General features: G+C 41.8%; 1 protein-coding gene and 1 long non-coding RNA gene across 2 annotated transcripts in view; one reads left to right on the forward strand and one right to left on the reverse strand.

Annotated features, from left to right (window-relative positions):
* The window catches only part of PTPRN2 (protein tyrosine phosphatase receptor type N2), a 583,237-nt gene extending 575,684 nt beyond the window's left edge, over positions 1–7,553 (forward strand). The window contains exons 22-23 of the mRNA XM_033165163.1: positions 3,530–3,603; positions 7,019–7,553. Coding sequence (XP_033021054.1) covers positions 3,530–3,603; positions 7,019–7,090 — 146 coding nt within the window. The 3' untranslated portion in view covers positions 7,091–7,553. The remainder of the gene's footprint in view (positions 1–3,529; positions 3,604–7,018) is intronic.
* LOC117055563 overlaps positions 1–23,634 on the reverse strand; it is an 84,598-nt gene that overhangs the window by 22,893 nt on the left and 38,071 nt on the right. The gene's annotated exons all lie outside the window — the stretch shown is intronic.

Consider the following 23,634-nt stretch of genomic DNA (forward strand, 5'->3'; position numbering starts at 1 on the left):
ACAGAAGGAAGATTGAGAATTTATGAGTAAAAATTGTAGGAGAGACAAACAACAAAATCCCTTCCAACTCTACAATTCCAATGTACAGTCATACCTTGGTTGTCAAACGGAATCCGTTCCAGAAGTCCATTCAACCACCAAGGCACGGCTTCCAATTGGGTGCAGGAGCTTCCTGCACGCAATCAGGAGCCACGTCGGACATTCAGATTCCAGACAACGTTTGCAAACCGGAACACTAACTTCCAGGTTTGCGGCGTTTGGGAGCCAAAACATTCGACTCGCAAGGGGTTCGGGATCCAAGGTATGACTGTATATCTTATGTGTATATATTAAAAATAAGGATGAAGCCAGTTGAAAGATAGTGATATAGTCAGGGTTGTGTGTCGTGTTTGACATGCTGACCTTTGATTTGGGCAGGGGGTGGTTTCCAATTGCCGATTATTAGGCCCATCATCATCTCTCAACCTCTTCTACGCAGAGTGGTCAACCTTCCTTTTTTTTTGCATTGGGAAACAGCCATAGCTGTCAAATTCCCCTTTTTTTGCAAAGGGAAATGGCGCTGGAATAAGGGAATTTCCCGCAAAAAATGAAAAGTTGACAGCTATGCTTCTACGTTACCATAAGTTCCTGGCAGGAAGGGTATGATACAAATGTGTGAACATGGAAGGTGTTCCCCCAGTATCGCTTCTTCCTCTGCAAATGGGATATATTATAAACTCACCCAGACCATGAGGGTTAAACCAAAATGCTTCTATAAATAAAATTTCCCATTCCCCCCCCCCAATTATTCAAAGAACATTTTAAAAAACCTCAAATTATTCAGCTAAAACTTGTGGTGTTGACAGCAGAGCTTGTTTGGTTGTTCCCACCTAGGATTATTGCTCTGCAGCTGTCTGAAATGCAGATTAAGTAAGTGCCTCAGGGTGACATGGGAAGATCGGTCTCTTAGCTGGGAATTAATTGAAAACCGAGTCTTCTGAGTCCAGCACCACATCTGCTAGGTGTACTCTCTTGCTGCTACATTTGACAATTTCTTTGAAAAAGAAACAGGTAGTTTTAATACAACCTGAGCAGTAGGTAATTCACTGGGCCTTTTGTACTGCCATTCATTTCAACGTGAACTTTATATGTAAACAAAGTAGGAATAGAAAGTTTAAATGGTAGCCTTTACAGCAGTGGTATTATGGTAAGTCATTTAGGTTTGCCCCACGTTGCTGCAGCACCAGTTAAAGGCTCATTAACATATGGGAGGGTCTGATCATGCACATAATTATCACCCAGCAAGAATCAGGAGTTATGGCTGGGTGGAAAGAACCATTGCAAATGGTCCTGCTCATGTGGTACCAGGCCTTTAAATGTTACATTTCCCACTCCACTGATGTAATGTCAAAGGCATTAATATCCTAGCATTTTTCTTCCTACATTGTCTTCCCATCCTAATAATACCTTCTACATATTACATCTACAACTGAATTTTTTCTGAAACTTGGGAACAATTTATATCCCATACCTTTATCTGCCCATCTAGGATTAACATAACATCTAGGGTTATGTTAATCATTTTAATTGGTTTTGCATTTCACTCTTCCTCCAAGAAGCTCAGGAAGGAATATATGTGATCATCCTACTTTATCCTTGCAACAGCTTAGGCTAAAGGGGAGTGAATAGCCACTATACCACACTAAAGGAGTAACTAGCTCCTGTTGAATGTTCCACATTACTAAAAGTGAGCGTCACTCAGAATTTTTTAGGCTTTGTCCTGAAAGCACCATGTGGTTACATAGCATACAATTCTGGTGACCCTCCTACAGGCCAGAATTGTTAATCCTCCTGAGATTTGGTAATCCCTATGCCAGCTGCTTGATGCCAGACTTCTTGCTTCCCTACCACACAAGGGGAAAGATGGCTTAAGTCTACATTTATCAATCTAGTTTATTTCCCTGACCGCCAAGCAAAATAGGATTCAGTCCACTTTGGTAGCTTCATTCTGTTGTTCTTAGTGCAGAAATTTTGTTTAAAGTTCCAGTGATGCTTAAGGCGACTCACAGAATCTTCTCCCCTCGTGTGCTAACTATATGGTGTTTGGAAAAAACACAGCAAGAAAAGAATTTACCACTTTCCATTGCAATCTTACACTTAAACTGGTTGTGTAAATCCACCGCAAATATTTACTTACTTTTGTGTGTGTGGTGTATAGTTCACAATGTGAGTAGTGAGAGTTTCTTATGTAGGATCGTATGAGTCTTCAGTTTAGTCTGTGTTTTACACCCCCAGGCCACATGGAAAGGCACGACAAAAGAAATTGAGACAATGCTAGGCAAACCAATAGCCTTAACAAAGCAGAGATCACTACTGAAAAATAATGGTTTAATGTAAGCATAAATGGATCCTCAGTGTGGTTAAAAAAAACAAACCACCCTAATTTCAGATATGATCTTGAATCCTGGAAAGAGGACAACTGGGTGAATAGTTCTCAAGTTATTAAACGTTTTAAAAAAAAACTTTTACTGTTCTTTTTGGAGAATATATGTGTGTGTGTGTGTGTGTGTGTGTATATATATATATATATATATATATATATATGTGTGTGTGTGTGTGTGTGTGTGTGTGTGTGTGTATATATATATATATATATATATATATATATATATATATAATCTCCTTAACTCATCAGCATTCTGCAAACAGCATTTGGGGCAGCTTTACCTTATAGTGCCTATATGAGGACAAAAGGAAGCACCAGAAAGTTAAACTGGCTGCTCGTGTTCTTAAAAAATGTACAAGCAAGAATACTTGTACAATGCCCACCTTGTAATTATTTTAAGTAACAAAAGATCATGACACAAACCCCCACTCAAAATTTTTAATTAATATGGATTTTGGTATTTTAGTCCAATGGCAGAAAATGAAAAAAATATAGACCGTGTGTGTGTGTGTGTGGTTTTTTAAAATAAACTTTAAAGGTGCCACACGTGGGGGGGGGGGACAGCTGTCTGCCTATCTGGCATCCTTAATCTACTCTTGAGGAGCTTCTGTGCCTACAAATTTTACCCACTTTTGCCAAGAGAGTGAATGTGGAACAGGACTCAAATCACAGACAGACAAGAGCAACCTAGGAACAGATCTGAGGGGGGGTTTAAAGCACAGATTCAAAATGAATCCTGAGGCCAGTTCACACCCTTAATATATACATTTACAAATGAGTTTGAAACACTGAGTTAATTGTCAATAAATGCATTTTGTTGCCTGTCAGCATCAATACAGACATCTTTTAATGATTCTTTATCTTTTTTTTTCCTCAAAAAATAACTAATGCTAATCAAAGCTATCCTTGGCTTTATTCTTCCTGCGTTTCTGAATGCCAATTCTTGAGCAGCATGCCAAGTCTGCTGAGAGATGACTGTATAATTTTCAATTGGGCTGTTGCCCAAAGGGAATCCAGTAGCAGGAGATTGACAGATGGAGCATATATTATCATCACTTTGAACTCAGTCCAATTGGTGATTTATTTTATTTTTATTTCCGGCAGGTGCTAAAGAGATTGATATTGCTGCTACTCTGGAGCACTTGAGAGACCAGAGACCTGGCATGGTCCAGACAAAGGTACTGTCAATAAATCCACTTAGGTTAAATACCTTAATACTTTGCTTTAGTTCTCCCAAAAGAAAAGGAGGGTAGGGCATAATTTAACACAAAGTGCATTCTTTTGTGTTTGCTTTTTCTTCTGAAAATTCTTACTGTTGATCTGGATTGAAATGTTAAATATAGTAATCTTTAGGTGACTAAAGAAAATACGTGTTTAGAAGAAACCACTTTCCTAATCTTCAAGGATATGTTACTTCCTAAAAAATAATGCATGTTCACTGAAAATATAGTGACCGTTATCTAACTGGTAGTGTTCATCAAGCATACTGAGGAAGAAGGCTGGAGTTCAAGACAAGATTCTCAAATTAGGACAAAATAGGTTAAACATTAAGTTGATGGAATATGTCAAAGAAATCATACGTTTGAAAAGTTAGAAGTCTTAAGTAGAAGTACTACTAGGCCACAGAAGTAATATAGTACCAGGTATGTATTGGCTTGGATCTAAAAGTTCCTTCTTCTCATTCCGTGACACTTCTGCTTATGCAAGTCTGAGTCTCCTGTTTTCACAAATTCCTTCTTCCTGCTAGGGCCATAGCCCATGCTGTTCTGAAGGTTTCCCTAATCCTCAAGAGCAGGTTTTTGGACGTTGGGTAAGGGACTACAGTGGGAAGTGGATGGCAGTAGAGCTCCATTATTTGAGTAGGAAGTATGTTAATAGAAGTCAGGATCCAAGCCATTATCACGTCCAAAAGTGATTTTGATAGGAAAAACCACCGCTAGGGAGACAGAACAGGTTGAAATAAAAATAATAAAGTTATGTAATAATAAGATTATTTACACTAATTGAATAAGTAAATGTAAAGTTGTGCTACAATGGAAGGTGCGCATTCCAGCAATCCTCTTTAAAGGTTGTGTGTGTTAGTTATGCAAGTAGAAGACCACTTGCACAACTCAAATTTCTTGTCCACTTCTCCTCCTCTGCAGCCCTATAGCCTTCATAAAGCTTCTCCAGAGGGTGGCTGGGGGTTGTAGGCTCTGTTGTATAGGAGTGTAGTAGACTGGAGGGATTGTGTGATTCTCCCCCACCTTCTGCAGCAGACCTAACCTAACACAACACAACCCATCCTGTTCAGAGTGGGTACCCAACTCTCTGGAATGGCTTTTCCTAGGGTGCAAAGGAGAAAGTTTGATTGTGCAGGCTGTTTTCCACTCATGCAGCCATTGGATCCAACCCTGCAATTTTAAAAAATGTCTAAGAGCACAATTAGGCTATGATCTAGAATTCTGATTTATTCTATTCATTTACATTTTGTATGTACAGTGGTACCACTGGTTACAAACTGGATCCGTTCCGGAGCCCCGTTCATAACCCGTGACGTGCGTAACCTGAAGCGCCGCATCTGTGCATGCGCACAAGGCAATTTGGTGCTTCTGCGCATGCGCGAACCGCTGAACCCGGAAGTAATGCATCCCGTTATTTCCGGGTTCGGTGCATTCATAACCCGTGTTGTACGCATCCTGAAGCATTCGTAACAAGAGGTACGACTGTAGTCACAGATCGGCTCTGGGCTAAAGCTTTTTTAAAAATATATTTGAAAGGACTTCATAGTATCAGGCTAAAGTTATTGATGATCTGGTATAAAAAAAATATGGATTCAAGGTTTTGCTCACCTTCCTTTTAACTATTCATCCCCTTGTTAAAATTGCCCAAATTACTTTGTTGTGCCAAGGACACTGCAAACTCTAAATATTTGGCTATAAGCCAGTAATGGGCAGTCTCCAGAGAATTTTGTACATGTGATAGATTTAAACAAACCATGTTCTCTCCCAGCTGAATACAAATAAGGGATGAGCCTCTTGCAGTAATTTAAAACAGTGGATTAAAAATCAGGATAGAAATGCCAATTAGAGTGTATCTCTAGGCAAAATAAACAGCAGTGACATTGGGTTTACAAGCAGACATTGCACCATGTTTTCATAGTTCACTGGTTGGTGGAAATGATCCCTTTCAGTATGTTTGTTGTTGTTTTTAATTATGACTGTCTTCCCTATATTTGGGGTCTAGAGATTACAGGGGAGACACTTAGCAATCCACATAAAATGAATGCGTACTTTCTCCTTAAATTTATATCCCACCTTTCTTCTGTTACGAAGCCCAAGGTGGTGCATTTATGGTTTCCAAGTAGTCTCTCAATTATGGTTGTTAATTTTTTAGTGATTATGTTATGTACATCTGGATTCTGGGGATAAGGATACACAGACATCTGATTAAATACGTACATGTAGAATCTTGGAACTGAGCTGCTATCATGCATTTCCCAGAGTTTTAGTAGTAAAACCTCTGAAAATCTTGTGACAAAGTTGCACAATAATTAGCCTAAAAGAGGGCTGGGAACACTGCACACACACCCCCTCCAGATGATGGGAAACTCCCATCAGCTCTGACCACTGACCATGCCTGGTATGGTTGATGGAAGTTGTAGTCCAGAAATATCTGGAGAACCACAGGTTCCTCAGCCCTGTTCTATAATCACCCAGTGTTGAAACTAGGAGAGTGTGGGCAGATCTACACTATACATTTAAAGCTCACCCAATGCACATAGCTTCCCCCAAAGCATCTTGGGAACTGTGGTTTGTTGGGAATTATAGCTCCGTGAGGAGGAAACCACAGTTCCCAGGATTCTTTGGAGGAAAGTCATGTGTTTTAAATGTGCATTGGGTGTGCTTTGTATCTCAGGTGGAGGGCAAGTCCTTGTGGTGTAGTGGTTAGAGTGTCAGTCTACAACCTGGGAGGCCAGGGTTCAAATCCCCACTCGGCAATGAAGCTCACTGAGTGATCTTGGGGCCAGGCACTGCCTCTCAGCCTAACCTACCTCACATGGCAGTTGTGGAGATTAAATGGGGAGGGGGAGAACCATGTATGCCACCTTGAGTTCCTTCAATAAGAAGGTGGGATATAAATGCAGTAATAAATTAATAAATAATTGGGCTGCTCTCATTCTCTCAAAGAAAGAGAGGATCGTATATATGTATATATAAGCAATACACAACCTGTCTCGTTGATTATGTTAGGTCTGAGGCCTGTTTCCTATGTTACTCTCCCTGTTTCCTTTGCTTTGCTGTCCAATTTTCCCGTGCAAACTGGCAGGATTTCTAGGTTGACCACTGCTCACAGGCCATTCATGTAGGCTAATAGCTAGCATTACTAATAGTGCTGATGAGTTATTTGTAGTTAAGGTCACTCTGAGCTGCAGTGATTAAACCACATGGTGGGCACACATTGAGTATAATCTTAATCTCAGGACATTTTCTTCTTTGCGTCTTCTCCCCCCCCCCCCCCCCGTACAGTTAGTCCCCTAGATATTTTGCTAAATGTTTCACCAGGATTCCTGGAAATGCTCCAGAACATTAATCCCGACTGTTCTATCTACAGGAACAGTTTGAGTTTGCGTTGACGGCAGTTGCGGAGGAAGTGAACGCAATTCTCAAAGCTCTTCCGCAGTGAGCGACTCGTCATCCCCGGAAGGTTCCCAAGGCGCTCGTCTCCCTCTTCCATTATCCTCGGTCCCTGTGAATGTCATTGGAAACCGTGGCCTGACCTTAACTTGTGTGTCTGCTATTGTAACCACATATTGATAGGGATCTTTACAAACTTCTATTGCCGGTTAAAAGTCCAGCAGTTAATGTATATCCTTGTTCTTGTTATGGTATTCAGAAATAATACACACCTGAGACCTTGGCTTAAGAGACAAGAACAATCCCTCTAGTTCCTCTTAACATCCACGATGTTCTGAATCTCACGCGTTGAAAGCACATGTACACCTTGTTAATAGAAAACACAACGTGTTGTGGATGCGCAGTGCATTCAGTGTATCTTTGGCAACATAGTGCTCTCTTGTGTATCTGTAAACTTCTCCAGGACTGAATAAAAGAGGCAGGGGGCCTAATTATTACTTTTTTGAAAATAAAAAAAACCAAGCATAGGGGTTGTTCTTACAAAGGCCAAGCAAGACCAGAGAACAATACCACGTGTTAGTAAACACAGCTCCGACTTCTTGCATAAAGAGGCTGTGCCACTTCATGCTGCGCCTTGGCAAAAGGAACACTTTTCTTAGCGGTTGTTTACTTTTCATCTTCTGTGCAATGAATAGAGGCAAATCTGAGCTTTTAAGTCCAGAGGCCAGCAGAGTTAGCACAACTAGGGATAAAAAGTCGGTCACGTTAGCAGGAGCCCAAGTTTCCAAAGAGCACAGCAAACTTTTTTATTGTGAATCACTGCCCTAATAGAGGGAAAGAAAGGCAAAGTAATTGAACTTCACAAGAGGGTTTGAAAGCCCCTGTGTTGGCAAACTGCTAAATGCGGTTTTCTTTCTTTCTTTTTAGAATTAAAGAGAAATTGCATCTATCTTTGTGTTTATATCTCAAGATTAATTTCCCTTTTTTAAAAAAAAAATCCAGAAGTGCATGCTTTTTTAAAAGACCAGTAAAGAGATTTTTTTTAGGAGCTTTCGGTCATATCAGATTGAATTGCTAGCATAGTTATTCAAAATTAGGGCAGGTTCCTTTTTCCACTTCTGTTTCCAAATTTGCAGAATAATTTAAAACCAATAGTTGTTTACCTTTAGTTATTAATCCACTTACAAGTAGCCTTATTTTACATTGTTACTTGCACATAAGTGCTTTTAGGATTGCTGTCTTTTATTATAAAACTGTCCAATAATTCCCTTTTAAACATAAGAGGGAGCGATCCAGACTCCTCCTACTGCGCATGCAAAACTGCATACAAGGAGGCTTCCATGCCCCTGGCATTTGCTGATTTCCATTTGCTGATTGAAACATGCTTTTGCAGGAAACATCTTCATTTGCTTGAGCTTTGAATTAAAGAAGATTACTTGAATTACTGTGTAGTATGCTAGCTATTAATTGTTTGTTTCCATGCTTCTAGCACTTAACTGTGGATCTCAATCTGAGGTGTGTGTCTGTAAATTTCTGTACAGTTATGTTTTGTTTAAATTGTATAATTTGGCTAGAACAGTTAGATCACAGCATCCTGTGAATGAAATCACATGTTTCAATTCTTGGGCACAATCCACCAAGCATAGCTGAAGCACACTATTGTCGGTTTCAATGGGACTTCCATGGCCCATCCACCGGCCACTACTGCTACACATCCTGTCTTCTTCACACTTGCAAGCCCCACTGAAATATACAGAAGATGTGCATTAGCAGCACTTAGAGGATTAGACCCTTTATCTCCATTGTTTAATGTAAGCATCTATGCGGCTTCCTAGTAATTAAAGAATTGTTTTTAAAAGCTCCAGATGTGTTAGCTTTCGTGCGTACATTTCTGCACACAGTTCCTGGCACATGGAAAATGTTTGGTTTGCACATTTCATTAGCGTATTACTCCTGTAGAGCAGTTAAAGCAGACTCCTCTATCCTCTTTGTCTACACCTGCTGTATATTTAGCCACATCATTTATTCTATGGCATCAGCACTTTAGAGCTTCTGTAATAATAATTAAAATGTAAAGTTTTAGGGTGTGGTTAAGGAAAGGGTCTTTCCATTGGTTATTTTTTCTTAACACGTTTCCTTCATTACTTTAGAAGTTTGGGTAAGGGGGAAAAATCAGTTGAACAGCATCTGCTAGCATTTTGAATTCAATTTACTGGAGGCAAACAATTTGCTATGGATTTCTGCACACTCATGCATCAACTTTGAGATCAAAGCATAGATTCCAAAAAGGGAAGCTCGGCATACAGCTCTTTGTTACAAAATCCTGTATTCTTGGGGATGGCGTGTTACAGTGGTCCCTCGGTTTTCAAACGTCTCTGTTGACGAACATTTTGGTTTTCAAACGCCGTAAACCTGGAAGTAAATGCTTCGGTTTTCGAACACACCTTGGAAGTCGAACATGCCACGTGGCTTCCGTATTTAGTTTTCTGTTTTCTAATGTTTCAGAACTCGGAACGGTCTTCCAGAACAGATTACATTCAAAAACCGAGGTACCACTGTACTAGCCTGCAAAGAAATGTCAGTGGATTTAGGGCAAATTATACTATTGGTCCATATCTGGGGGAATCTGGTGCACTGTTTATTTGGTTCACTCCCATCTGTGTTTCAACCTACATTGATCTGTGCTTTCAACATGGTTGAAAATGACCCTACTTTGGACCAGAACGAGCTGAGTAGTCTTCAGGGTTGGGTTCCCATGGCAAAAAAAGGGAATGTTAGGGTATGGAGAGAACCTGCCCTCTTCCAAGACATGTCTACTGTGTCTGGTTAAAGATGATTCTGGATATGCCCTTATATCTGCAGTGCACCATGTTGGCCACCACTCCAGGTCTACATTCAACCAGCTATTTTGTATACTTGTTCCTCACAGAGTCTTTAGGGGATCCCAGTTATTGGAAAGAATAACCAACCTTCCTATCTGTATGAATAGATTCTTATTGGCAAGAAGTTAAAAGTTAAAAAAAAAAAACTGAGTAAGCATGCATAGGATTGTGCTGCAAGTCCATTTTTCTTTGTCCTTCTGATCTCCCTTTCCCAGCTCTAGGGGTGCTAAAGTATCCATGATTAAAGTATTCCATACTCTCTTAAGCCTGCTGTCCTGTAATGCTGATTTATGTCCCACTGAAGGCAAGACACTCTACAGAGCGAACGTATAATTTAAATTGTAGGCGGTTACTTCTGTTTCTGTTTTGAACCAATTTCAAGCCTTCTCCCATAGCTCACCAATTGGCTATTCAATCGTTTCTTTGAAAGTTTCTAACACAACTCCATGTGAAGGCCCTGAATCATGCAAGACGCACGTTCAGGCACTGTACTTTAACTACACTGTGCCCTTCTTTGAGAAAGGACGGGGCTTTCAATTCTGCCCCATACATTAAGCCCTAAATCTTAAATACGTTTGGCATGGTTGTACCTGACAGCAGCGGCCATCTGTTCGTTCAATACTGCATGCACCACTCCTAATTCAGTAATCAGAACAGTCTGGAAAACTGGATTACTGAAAGCAAGTAACTGTCCTGGGTACCAGTTTCGCAGCACTGTGTCACTCGTGCACACCTTGATGAACCCAGGAACCCTGCTTAGATGGATCCAGGTTAATATGCCCAACTGTAACAAGAGTGTCTCATATGGTGCAGTCTAGTGTGCTGAGTTTGTATCTAAGCTGGGTAGCCATAATAGCACTGATTAATACTTTGCCACTCAAAAGGTTGCCTGTGTGATATTCCTATGGCTGGGCTCAGAAACTGAATCCAGGCTATATAAGAATACAGCAGTGAACTGCTATACACACACTATTTGGATCAGGGTCATGTACACAGAGTGCCATTCTATTGGAGACATTTGGCCCACCATCAGCAATCCCCTGTCCTTGAATCTATCTATCTTTCATTCCAGTGAATTGCGATTTTAGAATTTTCGCCATTTTAATCTTCTCTGTTCTGGATGTATAACTTAAGTGTTCGTGGTTTGTATTAATAGCTAACTGAGGAAAAGGAATATTACAAGCACTCAGATTTTGGGATGAACTGCAGGTGAACATCTGAGAAGTTCTGCTTTTTATTATTTTATAACTATACTTTTTATCACTGTTTAATTTTCAGTACTGCTTTAAATAGTTTAGACTTACAATGGAAGCAAAGACACCTCCTAGAACAGTGATGTCACACTGTTACAATGATATTTTAGGTACTTGGCTCACCTCTAGCAAATCACTGTGTGTTTTTATTATTCTAATTTCCATTCCAATTTCAAAAAGGAAGTTCTAAACTGGGTGGAAATGCCAACACGCATAAGCTCCTTTTGTGAGTTCCAGATCACCCCGACTGCTGCTCATGTTTCATAGGTTGACCCGCTGCAGACATGCTCCCATGGACATGCTCAGCCTGGCACATCATGTGTCCTAAAAACCTGAATAAAGCTTATGGGGATGGCATAAGTCATGGGCATTTACACAGTTGCCAACTGTATGGGGAAGAGCCACACAATTCGTCATTCTCATGCTTTCTGGGATGGCCTTAGGAAAATGGCTTGTTATGCAGCAGTGCCAGTACAGCACTTCAGTATCCAGTATTTCTTATACACAAGAAGAGGCCTTCTGTTTCAGACCAAAGGCACATCTAGTCCAATAACCCAAGAGATTAAAAAGTAAGCTCTTCAAAGTTAAGTATTAGAGAAGCCACTCTAGCCAATTACGACAACATTAACCATAGATAACAATTTCCTTCTATTGTCCATGCACGACCCATGAGATTTGTGAGGAAGGGTTTTATATAGGTAGCTATCACCAAACCACCCAATGTATAGTTCCATAAAATCCAAATTACAAGGGGCTTGCAGAACAGTCTTCCAAAGTTCCTAAAGGCAGCAGGTTTTCTCCAGGAGCTGCTAGAATGAGACTGGCTCTGAATGGGCTGACGTCACAAATAAATGAAACTCAGTCCATACACAGCCCTTCAGATGAGTGAAATTTAATTCTTCCCCAGCAGTTACTAAAACCCTAGAGTAAAATGTCCATTGCACGTATTTCCTAAAATAGCTGTATAATGCTACTCCAACACATCCCACAGAGAAATGACAGCAGTATTCCCTGTAATTTGTGGGTTTGTGCTTTATTAATCAAGTAGAATGTTAATCTAAAACAGCCCAACCTCATAATTACTGGGACAGACATTAATTTTTTTTTAAGGAACAAAGCCTGTTTATTGGAATAGAATTTTGATTAGTTTTTGTTACAGAACAATAGTCACCTTTTTAATTTACATTTTGCCTATGTGTTTGGGGAACTCTCTTAGTGAACATATTTCTGATTATTCACTTTTTAAAAATGTATAGTTGCTATTACTTTGCTTTGCAAACTGTTGGTTTTGCTTTTATGCCTAAAACTTCATTTGGAGTTTTAAAAACATTTCATCATTTAGGCCGTTTGTAAAAATGTAATAACTGAACAAAAAATGAAATGTGTGAGGCTGAAAGCACAATCCTATACATGCCTATTGCAAACTGAGTCCCACTGACCCAAGGCAATTTACTCCCTGTCAGTTTGTAAAGAACTGCAGCCTTAATCTAATTAAAAGCTTGGCAGATTTCCCCTTAGTTACCTCCTTCTAACAAAACATTAACACCAGCAGGATTTTATCTGACAATGGGTATGATCCACCAAGTGTGGACCACTTCCATTCATTTCAGTGTGACTTTGGCAGAGCCCCACCCAGTGGGGTTATGTGAGAGCAGCCATTTTAGTGCATGGGTGGTAAGACCCTGTGGCCCTCCAGGTGTTGCCAGACTACAACTCCCATCATCCCTGACGGTTGGCCGTACTGGCTAGGAGTTCACCATCCCTGTTTTCAGCAGACCATTCCTGGTGTCCCTCTGCATGGTGTTTGTACTGTATCTATCCAACCACATAACTTGTTTGGTCTTTGAAAAGTTTCTCTTGTTCAGTTAAATATATTAGAGATGTATATAATTAAAACAAAAACAAAAAATAGCATACAAAGTATTTTGTTCTACCTCTGTAAAAAAAAACAAAAAACTCACTTGTGAATAAAGTTATGCTGTCTGTGGAGTTCTGTGACTACTGCAAAAAGAGAGAGAAAAGTCTGGTGTTTTGTTTCTAAAGCAGGGGGGTGGCTTGAAGATGGGGAGGTAGGCTTGAAGGTTCTGGAACTCTTCTTACCCTACTACAAGACTCTCTACAACTCTTCCCCCACCAGCTAAATATTTCCTTCCCTTAGCACTGCCATTTACATCTATCTCTGCTGGTCCTGAAAGCCCAGAATGCTTCCCCATGATTCTACAGATGAACACAGATGTATGAAGTTTTGAAGAAGGTGGACCTTTTTTTTTTTTAACCCAATGCATATGCAAATACTATAAGGAAACAAGAGACTAAGCCTGGAACTGGGCACCAAGCAGCCACTAGGAGAAGCAAGAACGCAAGTTGAGTATTAATGGGGAAGACTCTGTGGCAGAGAATCAGCTTTGCACAGAAGGTCCCTGGTTCAATTCCCAGCCTCTCCAGGTTAAGCTGGGGGAAACTCCTGCCTGAGACCCTGGAGAACTACTGTCAGTCTGTGTAGACAATACTGTGCTAGATGGACCAGTATATAACACAGCTTATTACGCTCCTAATGCCAAGCCCAAATCCAAGGGCGCAGTACTGAAAGCCATTAAAAAAAACGTACAGCTGAAAATTGGGTACCAGAGGTAGCAGTCTCATTCCAGAGAACCGAGTGCTGGGCTAGGTGTACCTTTGGCCTGACCCAGCAGGAATTTTCTTGCGCCCACAAGCCTGACTTGCCTACCTGGCAGGTTTAGCCCAGCTACATGTTCATCAGAATCGCATCAAGTAGCTCTTGCTAAACTGTGCAACTTCAGACTCCAGGTGTGGAACTGCACCCCTTGATTAAAAACAAGCGAACGGAAATAATAATAATTTATTTGTACCCTGCCCATCTGACTGGGTTGCCCCAGCCACTCTGGAATTGTCACAAATAGAATCATAGAGTTGTATATTTGGAAGGGTCCCTGAGGATCAAATAGTCCCACCCCCTGCAAAGCAGGAATGTGCAGCTGTCCCATATGGGGATCGAACTTGCAACCTTGGCATCATCAGCACCATGCTCTAACACTAGCATGTTAAATGCATAGGGAGAAGGAACATTTGTTTCTGGCACGTTCTTGCTCTACACATGAGCATATGGGGCCTGGGAGACCAGGATTTGAATTGCGGTTCAGCACTCATTTATGGAACTCACCTAGGGCTAATTGCTGTCTCTGAGCCTCTATTTCACAGGTTGTTGCGAGGATAAATTGGGGAGGTGGGGAGTCATATATGCCACTTTGAGCTCCTTTCAAAGAGAGGTGGGCTATAAATGGAGTAACAACAATATAAGAATATAATATAATATAAGAATGAATAATAATGTAATATATGCAGAATGTCTTTTATACCTTCAGTCTGACAAGGGCACAGGCCAGCAAAAGTGTCACAATGTGAATCTACTTATCACACACCTTGGCTCTTAAATTCAGTATTGCTGTACTACATGTCCTGATAGTTCAGGACATGCCAGCAACCTGAAACCAGAGCTACCTGCCCAAATGCGGGAAGCAAAGTACTTATTGCCTCATTAAAAACTGCTGGAGTGTCTTGCATTTTGAAATTCTGGGAATCTTAATACTTGGGAAATGGGGTTTGGGGTACCGAAGGGAAGTTCCTAGTGCACTGTGTTCATCAATGACACGAAGAAGAAGAAGAAGAAGAAGAAGAAGAAGAAGAAGAAGAAGAAGAAGAAGAAGAAGGGGGGATATAATGGTATTTGGAGGCAGAACAATAGTGCCAGTCTCTGAGTGACAGTAATGTATGACATTCCTGGCACAAGGATGCTGAGCCTGGTGCTTGTCTCCTGCTGCTTGACACATTGTGATGTTGAGTTAGACGCTGCCCTGTGTCTCAGTCCCCGCGATTATACACAGGGTGCTGCACTCTCGGTTGACATAGTCGCATCACTAACAAATCCAGCCATCTCTTCAATCAGATGTTCCAAGGCTTTCAAGCTGGTCTTTAGTCAAGGCCTTGGAAACACTTGTTCTTCCTCTGTAATCTGAACGTCTCCCCACTACCACTGACTTTGCTAATGTGACAAATCTACAGCCCTGTGGGAATTCAAAAGACACGACAGGTACTTCTGCTGCACAGGATTGCAGACAGCAAGCTCAGAAGCACATTCCAGATAATATTTAGTGACAGTAGCCCATTTAGTACGGTATCCTAGCAATCATCATGTATGTATACACTCACAGAATTGTAGAGTTGGAAGGGACTCCTAGGGTCATCTAGTCCAACCCCCTGCACTGCAGGAATCTCAACTAAAGGATCCATGACAGATGGCCCTCCAGCCTCTGTTTAAAAACCTCCCAGGAAGGAGAGTCCACAACCTCTCAAGGGAGTCTGTTCTACTGTTGAACAGTTCTTACCGTCAGAAAGTTCTTCCTGAAGTTTAGTCAAAATCTCCCTTCTCATAACTTTAATCCATTGGTTTGAGTCCTGCAGGAGAAAACAAGCTTGCTTCCCCCTTTACATGTGACAGCACTTTAGATACCTGAAGATGGCTAGCTTATCTTCTCTTGGTCTCCTCTTTTCCAGACTAAACATACCCAGCTCCCTCAGCCATTCCTCATCAGGCTGGGTTTCCAGACCCTTGATCATCTTGGTCACCCTCCTCTGCACACGTTCCAGCTTGCCAATATCCTCCTTAAATAGTGGCACTCAGAACTGGACACAGGACTCCAGGTGGAGCTGGAGAAAAGCAGAACAGAGGAGTACAGCTTTCCAAAGTTTTCTGCTCAATACCAACCCCCTGACTCTATCTAATGAGGTACATATTCTGCCCTCTTTCAAAGCAACACACATGGATCTTCCCAGCTGGTTTTCCCACCCAGGCCAAGACAAGAGCTGGAACTACAACAAGCACCCTCAGACCTTTCTGAAGCTTTCTGTACCCGCCTAAGACTTTCTTAAAGAAGACCCAGACCATAGCCTGAAAGTTTAGCAGACCATGTGTGGCCAATGTGGTAACCTCCAGATGTTTTGAACTACAACTCACATCCTTACTGCCCATTGGCCATGATGTCTGGGGACGAGTTGAAGTCTGAAGGGCCCTACATTGGCTGCCCCGCCATATAACTTTTCTAGAGACCCAAAAGATAGCCAGTAGCAGCATCCACAACTACTATGGTGTGTAGGAAAGTATTTCCTTGGCCAAAAGTACTAGCAGCACACCAGTGGCAAGGAAATGCTGCCATTAAAACCCCTTTCATGCATGCATGCACACAGCCACACACTTAACTGGAACTTGTAACATGCAAAAAAGGAGGGGCAACTTGAATATCTCCACATGGGGAGAAGAAAGCTCCATTTCCACATTTCAAGACAAGTGACAACATTTGCATTTGCACATCGTCTTGTCATTAGTGCCCAAAATATTATGCCAATTTTCTTGTTATCACACCACCAAACCCTTTTCAGCAGAATAATAATTTTTAAAAATCTCTCCTTTGGGCTGACTTTTCAGCCACTTCATTTACATTGCCTTCACCTGCACTCCTGTTGCCTTCATGTCATCATGAGCCAAATGTGATTGCTGGCATGGCACTGTAAAATTCTTCTCACTGCATAGGTCCCGCAGAGGTGAGAGGACAATAAAGCAATAGGAGAGGACTGGACAAGGGTGCATATTTAAAGGGCAGCTGGGGGTAACATTCTACCCGACGTAAATTGCTAAGTTCCATCAAAGAATCCCCATGCAGGGTGGAAGTGAAATTCTTGGGACACGTTCTTCTAAAAGAATATCCACAGCAAAAGAAGAAGAAATATATATATACACAGTTAGTGATTAGAGTCAATAGAGAAATCTCTCCTAGGCACAGCTGCCATCGCTTCTGGCTGCAGCTGGTTTCATTTCATGCACAGTCACATGCAATCTTGTGTAGAACTTGTTGCAATATGCACATACATAAACCTAGAAACTGCAGGGAGCAGAGGCACTGGCGTAGCACAGCCACGACAACTCTGATGTAAGAATAAGCATTAGAACAGCCTGTGCCAGTCCTCCAGCTGTTTTCAACTACAACTCCCACCAGCCCAAACTTCTCTGGAGAGCGACAGGTTGGGGAAGGCTGCTTTATAGCAAACAAGTTAAAGGTAAAGGTAAAGGGACCCCTGACCATTAGGTCCAGTCGTGTCTGACTCTGGGGTTGCAGCGCTCATCTCGCGTTAATGGCCGAGGGAGCCGGCATAGAGCTTCCGGGTCATGTGGCCAGCATGACAAAGCTGCTTCTGGCGAACCAGAGCAGTGCACGGAAACGGCGTTTACCTTCCCACCAGAGTGGTACCTATTTATCTACTTGCACTTTGACGTGCTTTCAAACTGCTAGGTGGGCAGGAGCTGGGACCGAGCAACAGGAGCTCACCCCGTAACAGGGATTGAAACCACCGACCTTCTGATCAGCAAGCCCTAGGCTCTGTGGTTTAACCCACAGCGCCACCCACGTCCCTATATAGCAAACGGGAGTCAGATGCAATAAAGGCATGCCTTTAGGGAGGGGAACAAAAATAGTTTTCAGAACTAACTTGCCCTGCGTTACCAGAAGATACATAGGATTGTTTATCTTGCACTCTTTAATGCCATTCATTATGTCACAGAAACGTGATAGATGGGGTCTCATCTGCCTCCTTTCCACAGCCCTAATCTCTTTACTTTTTCCACAGTGGGACGTATTTAACCTCTTCTAATCATTCATCTTGCCTGTCTCCAGAACATTTGCTCATGCTCTGTTTTTAACCAGATTAAGACAGAGCATCCTCACTTTCAGGCCACCTTTATGTGACACCGAATCATGCTGCTAAAATTGTCGGTGGGCAAAGTGATAAATGTGGCACCATTTCCTCGGGTTCCTAGCAAGCAAGCAAGCTGAATAGATGTGTGGCTGCAAGTACCCTAACACCAACGCATCTCATACAGAGTGGAATACTTTTCAAAGTAGAAACTGGGTAGGTTATGTTTGACAGAAGGGGTGTAAAATGTTGGGGTGGGGGCATTTAAATTAGAGTTGTAGAGAAACTGAGATCATAAATATGGCTTAGCTAGACCAAGGCGTCATCCAGCCTAGCATTTAATTCCAGATGCCCCTAAGGAGCTTAAAAGCAGAGCTGTTCAAGGTGCAAGCAGCCCATGTGAATTCTTGGGATGGGCCACATTTTTAAGGCTTCAGCACACGATCAGTGTGGGACCCCAAAGCCCTGGGAATGACCCAATGCAGTCCAGAGATGGAATATATGACAGAAGAGCACCACGGGGGTACAACCAAAAGAGTCTCTGTTCAAAGAGATCTCAGAAGAGCTGGTTCAAAGAACATAGGTGAACTATCGGCCAGTTCAGACTCTGGAATACCAACTACCAAAGTAGCTGCATTTTACCAGCACAACTTCCTGGCAGTGGTTCTCAGGAATATAGAAGCACTTACATTGCCACCACTCCAGCTACCATACAGAGCGGGGAGGAGAGACACTGCATGGAGGGTCTTCCAGCATTAGAACCCTTATAGGACTGCTGTGAGGGGTTTTGACGGCAAAGTTGCTCACATTCACCATGAACTACTACGTTGCTGTCTGCACAGATCTGGAAGAGGGGTCCAGAGTGCCACCTGGCCAGTTTATACGTTCAGTTTGGGCTGCTGTCATCTGGGAATGAGACTCTGAAGGGGCATTGTCTCCTTAACCCTGGCCTATTGCAGCCAATCAAAACTAGCCAGACAGGGTGGCCTGTGTTTCCTTGTGAAGTCTCGAATGGGGCCATGATGACGCTCCTGCCTCAAGATGCCCCACTTGGACCCATGGTTTGTGATAACTACCACCCAGTAGTAGGCAAGGTGCTTGAGTTCAACTTCAGATGTGCTGGGATGAAGCAGATTATCTAGACACATTTCAGTTAAGGTGTTGGCGTCATCTTACAAGCCCTAAATGACTTGGGACCCAGATACCTGAAGTAGCTTCCTTTCCTAAATCAGCCTGGTTAAGATCTGTAAGAGGACCCTGTTGGCAATCGCTCCACTGAGTCAAACTATGGTGGCCCAGGAAAGATCCTTTTCAGCAGCCTTGGATACGCAACTCCCTCCCCTCTGTATTAGAGCTCAGGCTGCCATCATCTGTTTTTTGACAGCAGATGAAAACCCATCTGTGCATCTCGGTTCTCGTGGGGATCTGATATCATTGTTAGGATGATATGACAGTACTGCTGCTGTCTGATGTTTAAATAGGTTTCTTGCTCTTAAATTGTTAATAATAATAATAATAATAATAATAATAATAATAATAATAATAATAAATCTTACGAGACCTTTTATGTAACTTGTCTTTGGGGTCACTGAATAATAAAGGGCAGGATATAAACTACTGTAATAAACAAACAAACAAACAAACATTTCAAGAAGGTTCCAGAGCTGTGGTCCACAAAACAGGAGATGTGAACTTGTTGAAAGACCAGAACTCCTTTCATGATGGCAAATAATCTGATTTCTTTTCTTTTTTTCAAATTGTAAGAAGGCTAGGATGGTTTATGCACTCTATCCTGAACTCAAGAACTACACTAATGTTTAGACACGAAACATGCCTATGTACACATGCTTCAACATCAGGTATAAAACTGGATACCAATCAACACAGAGATGGGCGGGGTATAAATAATAAATTATTATTATTATTCTCTTTTCTGGCGTCCTTCCTGCAGAGGGCAGGTTGGACGATTCTTCAGCTTGTGATTATCAGTTATGATGCCATTTGCAAGCAGGGTATTCTGCAGAATCTCGGTTTCCCCAGGAAAGGCAGAAAGAGAACGGGAAAACCACTATGGTGAAATAAGCTATGAATCCCCAGACATAAATGTGACCAGGAACGGAGCCAAAAGAGAGCAGGAACCCAGATAAGATGATTTAATAAGACAGCCAGCATAAGCCTTAGACTCTCTCAGAACGGCTAAGGCCTCAGGTGTGGTAACAATGGCAAGCTGGCAGGAATATGATCACCTAGGAACAGCGCTTCCCCCTGTACCTCTGCAGGAGGGCTGTGGATGAAAACATCACATCTGTGAATGACAAGCTCTTTTAACCCCAGAGAGAGGAGTATTAATTCATTAGTCAAATTAGGAGGCTAGCTATGGCAGACATAACAATATTGGTGGTTTTGAAAGCAAGAAGGAGTGTTTCCTTTTAAAAGGACAATCAGGGGAGCACTGAACACAAAGAGCTGGAGCTGCTACCGAAAGGTCAGCCGGCAGAAGACGGAAAGCTACACAGTGTACAAAATTATTATATTGTTCCCCTTTATTTTAAAAAAAAATCCAACAAAGATTTCCTATAAAAAGTGCACAAAATGTGCTATACAATCAGCAATGAACTCTCTAGCATAAAAACAAAAATGTAACTGCAGAAATGCAGTTGGCAACAAGATTAATATTGAAATCATGCCTCTAGAATAATATAGCCTCCAAAATTCATATAGACAACATAAATTGCCACAATCCAATCCCACAGTTACACACATTTAAGTTTCATTTTAAAGCAAGGGAGTTTTAAACATTCCCTAACCATGTACTTAATGGGTTGTGGCCAGGGATGGGGGAGAAATCAGGTTTTGTTCATATTTAAAGTTGGACCTTCCTAATTTGCACTTCCCAGAATATTAGGCGAACTGAAACAAAGCCATCCTTCAAAATTTGCACTTGTTCAAAGTGCAAAATTTGCAATTCAGCCTCTCCAGCCAAATAATGTGTACAAACATACTAGAACACAGTGCGCAAAATAATACATGTATTAGTAAAAACAACATGCCAAAAATGCATTATATTGGGGGATTTTGCTCTGTAAAAATGTGTATATAAGGAGAAATTTGCACTAAAATGCTGGTGAATTTTTATGCATACTTTAAAATACAGTGGTATCTCTGGTTACGAATTTAATTCGTTCCGGAGGTCCGTTCTTAACCTGAAACCGTTCTTAACCTGAGGTACCAATTTAGCTAATGGGGCCTCCTGCTGCTGCCGCGCCACCACCACACAATTTCTGTTCTCATCCTGAGGTAAAATTCTCAACCCGAGGTACTACTTCCAGGTTAGCGGAGTCTGTAACCCGAAGTGTTTGTAACCCGAGGTACCACTGTAATCACAAACTGATTTGGATAACTTAAGAATAGAAATAGGAGAAACTGAGAGAAACTGAAGCTGGCAGATTCATCCATACCTAATTGTGACCAAATATAAAGTATGACTTGTTTTCACCAAGCGCCTTAAACCAGGTAGAGATATGGAGTCAGGCAAACCTCCAGGTGGAATGAATTCTCCAATTTTGACCTCTCTCCTTCAAATACACTGTCCTTGGCACTCAACAAATGGATCTCACAAGGTAGAAGAACCCTGAAGATGGTCTGCTGAAATAACCAAGAAGTCCAGGGAAGGTCTTAAGACAGCATTTCCTAAGGGATGAAAGGAGCTCAGGATATATTGCCATTATCTATCCACGTTTATCTACAGAGGGTGGGGGAACTTGTGACTCTCCAGATGTTGTTGGACTCCCAACGCCCATCCGTCCCAGCCAGCATGACCAAAGGACCACAAGTTCCCTACTTCTGATTTACAACCTTGGTTTATTTCCTAGTGATTTGTGGCATGATCACTCATTGACATTTGTTTTTCTGTGTGTTTCTTCAATTGTCTATTCTCATCTAATCCACTCTCGGGGTTTTGTTTTCCTTCTTTTGGGCCTGGTTCACTGACTCATTCTCATCCCCAGTAAATGTCTGCAAGAAGTTGACCGGCAAAATATTTTTGAAAATATATGGAACAAAAAAGACGCCCAGATACATCTTTGCCCACCAGGTATTTGAAGGCCATTTGAATTAACCAAGACAGTCAGTCACGACCTTTACTATAAATTCTCAGCGTTTGCAAATGTACATTTTTTAAAAAGTAAAATAAAATCATAGGCAAGGACTCCGACGTAGTTGCTTACAAGCTTTAAATATCACTCGGAGTATATTTTTTAAAGGAAACTATAATGTTAAATGCAACAGATGGCGAAGAGCACCTTGCGAGGTGGATGATGCAGGCAGAGTCATCATTGTGCTCCTAGAGTGCTCCCTTCCTCATCTGCTGTTGCCACGTGGGAGCCACACAACACCCTCCTTAGGCAGGGCTTGAGCTTTTTCGAAAGATTTGCATGGACTGTGTGGGTGGAAATATAAGAACGGCATATGGTAGTCTAACTTAGCTGTTGCATGTACATAGCAAGTGATCATAAACTTATGTTCCAGCAATAGCTGGTAACTTGATACCAGATTAACGGACAGTTTTGTCTTCCCCGGTCATAGAACGGTGTGCTTAGACACGGTGATGGTGTTGGTGGATCAGGGAAGAGCATGTCAACACTGTCCAGTCCGAGAACTACAGTGGTTCCTCGGGTTAAGAACTTAATTTGTTCCGGAGGTCCGTTCTTAACCTGAAACTGTTCTTAACCTGAGGTACCACTTTAGCTAATGGGGCCTCCCACTGCCACTGCGCCGCTGCCGCACGATTTCTGTTCTCGTCCTGAAGCAAAGTTCTTAACCCGAGGTACTATTTCTGGGTTAGCGGAGTCTGTAACCTGAAGCGTCTGTAACCTGAAGCGTCTGTAACCCGAGGTACCACTGTATGGGTATCTGCGATGTGCTTTCTGCTGTGCTTACACTGTGTCTTTACTATGTGCAAAACCAGTTAAATGTGAGACTTGTGTCTACATTTGCGTTACTGCAGTAGCAAAGTCCCGAGAAGGTGGGGAAATGTCACTAAATTCATTAATGGTATTTCGGGCCTGTTATAATAAGACAGTCTTTTTGTTGTATGCTGTCTGTCAAGACAGCATAGGTCAGGAATCAGAGATGTGTTTTCTTGAAAAAAAATGTCATGTTACAGGATCACTATCACGCTCTTACGAATGATATGCAATGAGGAAGCACATTCACGACCTTAAATGTGCTTAACTCTGAGTTGGACTGTGGCCACAGCCGAACGCCACCTGCGGCAAGAACGCCTTACTGAACAATCTCATGAATGTTTACTCAAGAGTAAAGTTCATAGGATTGGAACCTTAACAGATCTAGTAACTGTTCATAAGGGACCGTTCTATTTTGTATAGGAAAGGCAGGTTTTGGACAGAACTAGTTCACCACACAGTGAAATATAATAGGTTCCTGGCTGTTCTGAACTGCAATGAGCTCCCAGGAGAACCGGAACACTTTAAAAAATGTAGCTGGGAAGTTTGAGAAGTAGGAAGAAAATGCATCCTTAAAAGCCCTTTGTTCATTTGGTGCTGAGGAATAACTTGCCCTGCCCAGCATTTTGAAGACGAAGACCGAAAGTGCACAAATGTCAGTCCCAAAAGGAGCACTTTTTGTGGAGGGACCTTGTTTCCCTCTCCTGCTCTAACCACCAGAGTGCATACCTA

This window comes from Lacerta agilis, chromosome 12 (genome assembly GCF_009819535.1).
Source record: "Lacerta agilis isolate rLacAgi1 chromosome 12, rLacAgi1.pri, whole genome shotgun sequence".
Lineage (NCBI taxonomy): Eukaryota > Metazoa > Chordata > Lepidosauria > Squamata > Lacertidae > Lacerta > Lacerta agilis.